At 44.8% G+C, this 11,675-nt stretch overlaps 1 protein-coding gene across 3 annotated transcripts in view; it reads left to right on the top strand.

The window, feature by feature from the left end:
* Positions 1 to 374: 374 nt before the first annotated feature.
* The window catches only part of mlip (muscular LMNA-interacting protein), a gene marked incomplete at its 5' end in the record, with an annotated part of 24,154 nt that continues 12,853 nt past the window's right edge, over positions 375 to 11,675 (top strand). For 2 of the 3 annotated variants that reach the window (XM_080849015.1, XM_080849017.1), the window contains 8 exons: positions 399 to 497; positions 5,657 to 5,782; positions 7,093 to 7,233; positions 7,954 to 9,747; positions 10,284 to 10,355; positions 11,166 to 11,246; positions 11,450 to 11,533; positions 11,638 to 11,675. The exon at positions 11,638 to 11,675 is cut by the window's right edge and continues 22 nt beyond it. In XM_080849015.1, the coding sequence (XP_080705141.1) occupies positions 399 to 497; positions 5,657 to 5,782; positions 7,093 to 7,233; positions 7,954 to 9,747; positions 10,284 to 10,355; positions 11,166 to 11,246; positions 11,450 to 11,533; positions 11,638 to 11,675 (2,435 nt within the window). Of the gene's footprint in view, positions 498 to 5,656; positions 5,783 to 7,092; positions 7,234 to 7,953; positions 9,748 to 10,283; positions 10,356 to 11,165; positions 11,247 to 11,449; positions 11,534 to 11,637 lie in introns of all 3 variants that reach the window. The other variant, XM_080849016.1, reaches the window with a different exon arrangement.

Genomic DNA, 11,675 nt, shown 5'->3' with positions numbered 1-11,675 from the left:
AATGTTTTTGTTTGAAAACATCAACTGTTGCTTCAAGATGTAGTGGCATTCAAAGCATGCACTCTCTGTCAAAGTCAAAAATATGGGCTGGCATTTTTCCAGCGACCCCAATCCCCCCCCCCCCCCACACACACATACACACCACCCCCAACCCCCCAGCTTTGCAATACAAGCAATGGTAAAATATGAAAGACAATGTTCATCAGCACAAAATGGCTGCCAGTAGAGGGAAGCCTCAATGTCGGTAATTGTGCAGTCATTGTTTTTATCGGTGTCATGTAGGCTGGCTTCCATCACCATGCTATTTGTGGGTTTGAGTATCTATAAATGGAAGCACGCTCTGCACCCTGCTGCCACCACTGCTACGTATTGGACCTCATCTGAAGTAGTTGAGAAGCATGCTGCTCCCAGTAAGCAGACACAGAAGTTTCTCGCCCCATAAGACCAGCCCGGGGGAAGATATGGAAATAGAGCACGTAAATGGCAGCTTTGACAAGGTAAGAGCGCTGTGATTTTGTTGGAAAGGGCAAAGTCAAAAACAGCTGACGTGTGTTCCAGACGTGAAGATAGATGGAACACAGATGACAGAGCAGGCCAAGACCCATGACCATCATGTAGTGACCTTATTGTGTAGTTATGAGGTGAATGTTATGGGAAGTTTTTAGATAAAAGATTATGTTTTGTTTTATTTGGTTGAGGGAAAAATTGAGGATCTGGTAATAATTAGATTGGCTCGAGTTGACCTGAACAAATGTCAGTTTGTCCATTCAAATATAAATTTGTTTTATCAAGCCTAGGTTTTTGGGGATCATTGTATAAATAAATGGATACATTTCATAGTTTTTCTCTTTTACAATTAAATTACAACAGTATAATTTCTTTATTTTATATTCAGATGTCTTTTCCTGCTGGGAACCTGTGACATTTAAATAGATTAATACCACTGTCCCCACTTTTGGAAAGTTATCCATAAACTATGTGCTCAGGACACTTAAAATAGAAATTATAATTGTAGGTAATTTGAACCTCATTAGTCCAGTAGAGCAGAGATCCTATTCTTTGTCATAACTAGCTTGGTCATAACCACTTTAAAATGATCCCTTGCACACAGCATTTTATAGGGCACCATACCAAATGATAAGAAGTAAGATAAAAGAGCAAGGCAGCTAAACAATCAATATGATTTTGTGGCGGCAGTATGAAATATCACTTTCAATATATGTCACTAGTCAAGTGCCATGGACTGCATGCTAAGTGAACTCACATCAAAGCTGTTTTTGGAGTTGTGTATATTTTCAGGCCAGGCTTGTATTTGGATATCATTACAAGCCGGATGGAGAGACACACCCACTCCAAGCCTCAAACCTCCAAGGACCTACAATCATGCCTTGTGGTCGAAGTCATTTATTATTATTGGCCTGAGGTTTGGGGGCTTTTGAGCAGTCCAGGCAATCATGAGTTCAAAAACATACGCTACTCAGTCAACTGTCAACACACACAAACACACACACACACACACACTGCACTAAGAGAGCTACTCAGACCTCCGCTTGAAACTTTTTAGGAATATATCCTTAAGCAGCTGCAATATTTTGTTAATACACGTGTTTATATCTTTCAGTGAGGCAGGATATTTGTAATGAGTGTTCTCTATACTGCTGTGTGAATCCATAGCTGAATGGAATGTATTGATGTCGAAATGTCAACACTAAGTCAACCGTCATCCGTTTTGTTCAAGTTCAATGCAGGCTATTGAGTGAAAGTCATGGTTTCAGACTGGGTGAAATAGCTGCCATCATGGGTGGTGGTAATATGATCTGGGAGGACGTTATGACCTCTGCAATGCCCACAGCAAATAAATCACCATAGACAGCTTTTACTGGCAAGGAGGAAATGCAACCTATAACCTTTTAGCATGTGTGTGTGTGTGTGTTTGTGTTTATTTGTTTACATCTCCCCGTCTCTGTAGTTACAAAATGAACAGTGAGCGACAGCAAACTATTATTAATCTAGAGGTAAATTGAGAGTTGCACAGTGTTTATTTGAATTCTTAAAATATATTCCCGGGGTGGTATTTCAATGGGATGTGTGGGAATTGCCATTCCATTAGTTTTATTGATTAGCTGTGGTATCAGACGGATTAGTGGAGTTAAGGCTGCTGAATCACAATGCCTGTGCTGGCTGGCTGTTTACTGGCCCTCTTCCCTACGGCCCCTCTAAAGTCTTTTCTGATTATCGCTTTCAGCACCACCTGCCAAAGAAAACAATAGATGTCACACTCCAAAATAGCTTCTCTCAGTGAAATATCTTATATCTGTTTTCTGCCCCCCCCTTAACAATGCAAGAATGTTGCGCCGGGCTATCTGAAATGCAAGCCCTGTTTTGAAAAGGAAAACAAAAACAACTTGCAGCCCCTTGAGGTAGTTATGTCAAATGCCATATTACGTGACCGACGCCACTTGTGTTACATTCTGGCGCTGGATCTAGCCGTGTTCAACACCTAGCATGTTCTTTATGATAATTAACACTCAAGAATTGGCAGAGAGCCAATTGGATTGCCTGCCTCTCGCATACTGATACTACAAGTTACAATTATTTTATTGTCAGATGCACAAAATGACACAGTGTCAGGGCCTCGTTTCCCGAACGCGCACTTAGCCTAAAAAGGTCTTTACTGCAGCTTTAAAACAGTAGTTTGATGGCACATTTAGCGCTTATGCCACCACTCCATTGGCTTATATGGTAGCTTTATAGAGCTACTTAAGAACTCGTGCACGTCGCGCTCGTGCACCTGACTTTAAGTTGATGGTTGGGAAACCCTCGTAAGTAGAAAGAGTTCGGCCGTCAACGATGTCGCGAAAATCCACGTAGAACGTTAGATACATCGATATCGGGAAACGAGGCCCAGACTGGGCACTGAAATTCTTAGGACAAGGCACTGCACAACAACCTACGATAACATAACATAACACAGTATAACATACAATAACTCATACACTCTGTACAAGTACTCTGAACATAATTTACACCTGAATAAACGTACTAAATATACACGATAAATATACAATACAGTATATAACATATAACAACCTATACATATAATACTAACATATATACATATGACAAATAAGACACATCTAATAAACTATGCTAACCTATTAATCCTTTACTACTATACAGACAAATCCAGTGTGGGAGTTACAGGTAGTGCAATAATCCTGATATAATATTACTGCTAGTGTACACAGTAAGTTGGAAGTGTCAGTATGTAATTGTAGTGCAAACAGTAATTTGAAAGTGACAGTTTGTATAAAGTGACAAGATATGCTGATATTAACAGTGACTCATGGCTACTATTTACTCCTCTGCCACCCATGATGTGTCCCTGGGCAGTCTTGCTGTTTGTTTCCCGTTTGTCTATTTTTACCATGCTCACAGACTGCATAGCATAGCATGAGTGCCAGAGGTGAAGACTCAACTATTGGTTACATTCAGTAGGACACAAATCAGACATACGATTCTTTCAAATGGCAACATTTTGTCATTGGTCAGATGGATGACTAAGATGTGTACTGACCACCATGGTAGAATTATTTAGTCTTGTGTTAGTTGCATTTCTTTTTTTTGTTATGTATTTTTTATCTTGGTAGTCTCATTGGTAGAAGTTTGAACAGACATAATCAGCATTGAAACTGATGGACTTCTTGTTTGTCTTGTGTAAATACACACAGTATATTACATTTAGACACTTGTGAGGTCTGCACTGATAGTAGTCATGGTAAGTCATGGTACTGAACATGCTGTTGATCCTATCATATTGTATTTTGAACGCTGAATGCTGGGGGGCCAGACAATTGACTCATATCTCCCTATATTGTATTCTTCCTACAGGGAACACTCCTATACCTTGTGATCACCATAGATCGATAGTTTATTAAAGTCAGTCAGTCCTGCTTTAATCTGTCACAAAGGTCAACGTCGTTCTCTGGCTCTACAGAAGGTTCCTTTGTCCGTTGACAGCAAACATTCGGTTCTTAGTGCTGCACGACTCAGAACGTCAGAAGTGCTTACATTGCACCAGTTGTCCTGGTTGCCATCTGTTTCATTAAGTCAGGTCCATTGGCAGTGTTTCACCTTTAATCTGAGTGGGAGACTTGACCCCATTGAGGTTTTCTTTGATCATGATGTAATGTCAAAGAGAATATGAATCACCATGGCGATGGACACGGCTCGTCTCCTGCCTGTCCACCCTCAGCCCCTCTGATCCTGTTGGCTTGTGAATCCTCCCTCCCTGTGGACTTATCCAGAGGTGTGATGTACAGAGATGCAGGGGATGTGCTGTGTCCCACTGCTCTTAATTAAGAAATACGCACCTCAAGGGCATGGCCGTGTCTTGGTGTGACAGTGTGACCTGCACTGACCAGACCTGCACAGTGTGATCTGCACGCTGTGGTGAGCTATAGCACAGGATTTCAAAGATTTTTAAAGGTCTTTTTTTTTTCTTCTTCAAATGAACAGATTTAGTAGCCTGGGTGCCATCCGTGTGTACGCGTTCCACTGATCTCGTTTGTTCAGCGAGAAGGCAGCAATCAGTGGAAACGCGTACAAACGGATGGCACCCAGATTTAGTCCAGCTGCTAGGATTCTGTAGTAGGCCTGCTCATAGCATTGTAAGTAATGGTATTTTGCTCTCAGCAGATATGTCTGGGTGGGAACAGCATTCATTTTTTGCTAGATGATGATGTCAGATAAACATGTTTCCTTGAGAATGACACAACATGAATTTGGTGTCCAGTTGTGGACACACTCGGATCATCATTATAGTCTCAAAGAGTGTACTGAGGAAGTCGATACATTTGTAGCAGAGCAACACGCAGCATTACAGCAGATGTCCTAATACTCACCCTTCTTGGCCCAGCCTCTTGGTAAACAATAGTTAATTGTCAATTCTTGAAATGTGAACAGGAAAGTTCTGCCCTCTCCCTCCTACATATTAATAGACATTGAATAGAACCACTGTTCCAGAACATTCCATTTAACATACAGCAATCTCTTCATGAATTGGGAGAGCAGACCATATTATGCTCATGAGGTTATTTCACCCCAGCTTTAGAACTGAAGTCTGCTCACAAGGTAATGTGTCAACCGCTGCGTAATTGTTTCCTAAAGTGCTGCACTTAAATCTGAAAAAGCGGATCCTAATGTACCTAAGGTACCAGATATTCTGTTTAAAACCTTGTAATGCCCAAGAAAATTATGAGTTCAATAATTACCAGCTTAGTCACCGTCATGCCGGGAAAATGTTATTCACAAGCATATGTATTCTTAAACTGGGCACTAATTATATGCTGTTTTCTCTCACTCATTTAAGATGAAACTACAAAATGCGAGAGTTTGCGTTTGAGATTGTGATGTTGGTTGAAACGTAGATGAGAGCTATAATGATCTACACCATTATTTTCTAGTTTGGTTAGCATATCCAGTGCTTTGTCTCAGTTGCATTGTAATAAGGCCTGTCATAAAAAGTAAAAACTGTAAGCCTCGGAGACAAACGTATTTGATTGGGGGATGTGAACCAGACCCACTGCTGACTTAAGTGAGTAAACTCTTTTTGGTCTCTTAAAAAAATCATCAACCAAGTTCATCCCTCATACAGGCAACAACTGTAGCCTCAGCAAACTTCACATCATTCAGCTTTGTGCCAATTCTGACAAAGCTTCCAGCGAAAAGCAGAATAATACATGTTGGGAGAAAATTGCTGTCATCACTTCACCCAAACCAGGTATTGGCTTTATTTTACCAGGTATCTGCTAACGTCTGCTAACGTTGTTACATATTCATTAACCTTTTTTACGAATTAACTAAAATTAACTAAAATAGAATTAGAAACTAAAAACATCTTGCATCTAAAATCCCTTTTTGCAGGGACAAAGACGAGTGATTAATAAAAAGAGATTTATGGGAGGAATTTCTGTTGAAAAAAAAAAACAGTTTTTAATTGAAAGGAGTAAGGATAACAGTTGCCTGTGTTTACTTTTACATGTAAGACATTCACAAAGGACATTTTAATCTTAATTTAATCTCTCTGAGTAGTTTCTTTGTTCAGTCACCAAGTTTGGAATACATAAAAGCGACTGATTAATGTTACATTGTAGAAAGAGAGTGTGTAGACCTCTGCTGGGGTAAAAAGAAAGGAGCTTAAATCTTTACATTAATTTAATACAGATGGCTGGAGATGTCCTTGTGTGGTTATAGTATATAGTGTGAGCAGAACACGATGGCCTTCTAATGACTCAAATCATTCATCTTAATTATTCCTGTAACAACCCTTAATGAACATCATAAGTACTCTCCCTTAATTTCACATTAATTTACTTAATTTTGATTTGAGTTTGATTGATAATCCCTTAATGACCCCTGTGTCTATCCCTGTTCTACTTAGCAATCCTTCAAATCCTTCCACAAAATTAGTAATTTTTCCCATCAAAAATTAAGTTAGCTTGTTACATAGTCTGCCCTGATTTCAACTCAAATGAGAAAGACCCCTCCCAATGAAGTCCGCCGTGGTGCCCAGTAAAGTATTCTGTTCGGGCGTGGCGACCTGGTGTCTCTTGAGGTTGTAGCATTTTCACTGCCGCTGTAAATCACCTCGCTCCCCAAACCCTCAGTGAGGGGGCAGCCGACCTCACAGACACACACACACACACACACACACACACACACACACACACACACACACACACACACACACACACACGCTCCCGCTCCCTTCACTGGGAGAAAGGCATCTGCCCAGCTCTTACACAACCTCGAGCGGAGTCATGTGTGGCGGCATGTGCAACAAACATGTGGGACAGATTCTCTGAAGGAGGGATGTGCTAGCTGCAGAGGACACACACACACACACACACACACACACACACACACACACACACACTAACACACACACACTAGCAAGCCACACTCCCCTCAACCCTCAGAAGAAGCTTGTACGGAGCAAAATAGTTTCGGAGTCCCACAGTAGGCTCCCTGATCACTGACAGATCTCAGAGTGTTTTTCACAGGCTTTCTTTTCATCCAACCCCTTCTCAGAGTGTAGAGGAACCCGACGGAGACGCATCGGGTGAGAGCACCATGGAAGGGGGTGTTTACAAGGCAGAGTTTGTCTACATCAGAGACTCGGAGGAAACTGAACCCGCTGACCCGCCCCGAGAAACAACACACACACTAAAGGTGAGTTTCCACTGAAAAAGGAGCCGCTTTTCCGCAATCGAGAAGTTGCAGGGCGCCATGGTTTCTTTTGGCGTTATGGGTGGGGGTGGGGGTGGGGGGGGTGTTTGATACTCAGCCCCTGCCTTTGAAATCATCAAATGTGACCTCCGACTGTACTGTTAAAGCAAGGGGGGTGGGTTTGGGGCGATAGGAAATCAGACTTCAGAGCCGTTCTCTCGTCTCAGTAATCAGTGGACACGCCGAGATGCACAGCAGGCTGCTTGCTGAGTGATGCCCACTGGTTGTTGGTAGTGTGTGGTCTGAAGTGTGGAACTCAGTTGGCAAAAGCATTCTTTTCTTCCCCACAGGTGAGAGTTCCTTCCCTCCGATATTTGCATAATTACCATGAATATGTCTTTGATGCTGATCTTCACATCATGGACTGCGAATGCAAATGCTGGACAGGAATGCACAACAAAAGAGTAAAGTTTTTGCAAAGCCAAAATAGAATGCGCTCTTTACAGTGTCATTGCTGTTGTTGTTTTGGATTGCTCAGTTTACATTTGAATTAGTATTCATTTGAGCAGCGAACCACTTTTCACTGTCACTCTGTTTCTTTTCAGCAGGACCATTACTTTGCCTGTAAATAAGCTTTTATTTGAGCAGAATAATGTCGTTACTGAATAAGTGAGATTCCCTCCCTGCCTAGAGTTGATCTGTTTGTCTCATGTTTCTTCTCAGCTGAAGGCCTCCGCTGATCTGATCGCTCAACCCCCACCCTCACCCTTGTCCTCTACCCCTGTCCCCGCCCTCAGTGAGAAAATGATCTGCCAATCTGGTAACTCCAGCCCCGCCTCTACACATGCATCCGTGGAAACCAAACCTGACAAGCACGAGGGCTTCTCCTCTCCGTCTGGGTGTCACAGCACGTCTTCGTGTGCCAGCGTTGGTGGCAGCGGGGGGCTGTATTTCAACCAGGAGCAGGAGCAGGAGCAGGAGCTGGAGCAGGAGCAGGAGCAGGAGCAGGAGCAGGAGCAGGAGCAGGAGCAGGAGCAGGAGCAGGAGCAGGAGCAGGAGCAGGAGCAGGATGACACCCTGAGCGCTGCTACCTCCGTCGAGCTGCTCACCTCCCCGGTCTCGTCGTCACGGGAGTCCATCCTGTCTGAGGTCTGGGAGAGGGACAAGAGCTGGGCGGCTCCTTACCTGCTGTCACCCGCGCCGTCCCCGGCCCTGTCGTCTCTCAGCCGCACCTGGTCGCCATGCTCCTCCGTCCGCTCGGGGGCCTTCTCCCCTGCGGTGGTGCGCATCACGCGCCACTCCCTGGCGCCCGGCGCCAGTCTGGTGCAGATGGCAACTGGTGGCGATGGCAGCTGCTCCTCCTCGTGTGCCGTCAGCCGGGGGTCGTCCCCGTGCCCCTCCCTGTCACCACGCGCCCGTCACCGGCCCCCGCCTACGCAGCTCTCGCTCCTCACGGCCATCCTGCGGAAGGGCCGGCTGCCCGTGCTGTCGTCCTCCGTGCAGAGGCCCTACTCGCCCTGCTGGCCCATCAGCCCCGTCCACATGTCCACCTGCCCTGCCTGCCGCGCAGCCGCAGGCGTGGAATCCGTCCTGGGTGGGGCGTCTGTGTCCCGGGACTCCGCACACAGCCCCCACCACCATACGTCGTGTCTCAGAGAAACACCTGAGCTAAAGCCCCTGATTTCACCGAATCAGCCCCGGTGCATTTCACCATTAGTGGGAGTGTACACAACTCACACGTCTCTTACCCAGTCAGAGCCATCAAAGAGTTCTGCCCCAAGTTGTTACACCACGAGATCAACGCCTGAGCTAAAGCCCCTGATTTCACCGAAACAGCCCCGGTGCATTTCACCATTAGTGGGAGTGTACACAACTCACACGTCTCTTACCCAGTCAGAGCCATCAAAGAGTTCTGCCCCAAGTTGTTACACCACGGGATCAAGGCTGTCCTCTCCAGCTTCTAGAACCTTCACGTCAGAGAGACTTCCTGCTGATTGTCCACGGCGCGTCCTCAAGCCAGTCAACGCTGAGATACGCGTGTCCCCAGCCCCGAGCCCACAGCTGTACACATCTTTCTCCAAACTCTCCAGGTCTTTGTCCCCCAAACCTAGCTACGCCCTAAACCTAGACACCAAGTCACAGCCATGCCACAGTAGTAGCGCTTCTCCTGCGCGGCCACGCTCAAATGCTCAACCAGCCTCCGGCTCCGAAAATGACAGCCACGTCTCACTTCATCCCTCAGATGAGCCCTCGCCGGTGACCCGCTCCCACAGGCTGTCTCCACTTCCCAGAATCCCCCCGCCCTCATGCCTGCGCCGCACCCCTACCCCCTGTCTCCCGCCCCCCAAGCCTGAATCCTGCCCCCCCACCCCGGACCGCTTCACCCTTTCCCCCTCCCCGGCAACCCTGAGCCGCGACCTCACCCCGTCACCCTCCTTCCCGCCCTCCTCGACGCCCTCGCCCACCCTAAAGGGTCGCGTGTCATTCTCAGCTGACAGGGAGGATAAAAAAAGCCAGGTACCCTGCATGCTGGCATGGGGATTGACTGCACGCCACCTGCATGCCGCACACCAGCAGCGCTGAGACGAGGGGAGGACGGGGGTGGGGGGTGAGGGGGGGCAGCATTGAGAACTCATTCCGAGCCCTGACTGACACATGGGATTTACTGCCAGGCCCCATGCTGCTAGGAGCACTGACGGGCCTCCCACGCACAAATGTACTTTTGTACAAATATTACTTTCAAAAACTATTTTCATGTTTCAATTTCTTTTTTTTGTTGCATGCATGAGTTTGACAAATAGAGCTCAGGTGTCATTCCACATGCAGTTTTTCTCCCATTTGTTTATTAACTTTTCCTTTGGCAAAGCTATCCACAGTTGCTCAGGTGAACTAAGTAGCATGTTTCTGTGAGGCTGGCGAATGTTTCAGGTCTCAGCAGGATAGATATATCCCACACCCTGCTGCTCACATCACTTCACATTTATGAAAAGAGAAAAAAAATACAAAGCATGATTGATTAATCCTCTGTCTTTTCAACTCTTGTGTCTTCTCAGCCATACAAGCTCAAGTCGTTTTATAAAACCCTTGCAGCCATTCCCACAAACTCCCTTCTGCTGGAACAGCAGGTGAGTGCCTATTACCAAGAGGTTGCCCAGCACCCATCTTTGGCTGCATACCGAAAGACAGATCCCGACACATGCTCTTAATGATAGCACTTACTTGATGCCCTTAATGATAGCACTTACTTGATCCTGATTCACTTCATGCATATTTGATCATGATTGGCCTAAGGGCCTATAACCCTGATGTTATATTTAGTTGGAAAGCTGCCCAGGGACAATCAGTGGTCTAATGCTGTTTACACAATGTGACTGAACTGAATTGAGTTCATGCAAATAGGATTGGCATTGACATGGGGATGCTTCGTTTCAAAACAATGACTGTCAATGAGGTTTTTGACAGTTAATGTCACTAAACAAACTTAACCAGAAGTAATTTGATATTCTGACAAGCCGATAAGCCTTCTATAGCCCTATTCCCTTCTCATCATTATCAGCATGCGATGTGAATAAATGAATAAATGTTTTCTTAAAATTACGGATGAAAAAACATGAAGAATGATTGGATTAAGATTAAGCATTAAGACGCACCACTTTAAAGAGATCAAAACTTGGGAACATAACATACTTCCGGAACATTTGAATTTTTGTTAAGACATCCCAAGTAGGAAGATGAAAAATCTGCCGACAACTCAGTTTCTCCACTCATCACCCAATTTCTACATTCTTTTAAAATCTAGACCTCCATTCCTTCTCATGAATGAATAAAACTATGACCAAGAAAGAACACAAACAGACAAAGTACAGTACTTTGATCCATTTAGCATAGATGCATCCTTTGTGTGTCCAATTAAACTGTAACACTGTTTTCCACAGGCCATTGACAATGAAGTGGATAAGAATGAGAATCCAGTGGACCCTTCAGAGAATTTTTTAATGGAGGAGGCTCGGGCCGAGGTAGAGTTAAACATCTGTTATCCAGCATAAAATGATGCTAAATGGTACACATTACCTCAGTTGTAATGGATATTTTGTGTAAGCAAATTGAGAGTCAGTTTACAAGTCAAATTCCTTGTTTGTGCAAACTTACTTAAAAATCTAATTCTGATTCTGATGTGCTCACACACGTACTAAGTGTATGTACTTTTTATTTGGCGCAGATGTGCTCACCTGCCCAACTACGGGCCCAGTCTGAAGAGTTGTACGCCGCCATTGACGAGGTCCTTGAGAGCCCAGTCTCTTTTGTAAGTTTTATGTTTTCACATTCACTCACTCTCTCTTTGATCTTGCTTCTTATGCAGATGGCATTAAAGATTCCTTTTGATTTAACAATAACATTCCTCTCAAGCGGAGACCGTTTCTCTCGCCTTCGCCTACAATGCGCTG

The sequence above is a fragment of the Sprattus sprattus genome (assembly GCF_963457725.1).
Source record: "Sprattus sprattus genome assembly, chromosome: 12".
NCBI classification, from domain to species: domain Eukaryota; kingdom Metazoa; phylum Chordata; class Actinopteri; order Clupeiformes; family Clupeidae; genus Sprattus; species Sprattus sprattus.
The sequence above is the reverse complement of the archived record's forward strand: the minus strand, read 5'-3'. Positions and strand labels throughout refer to the sequence as shown.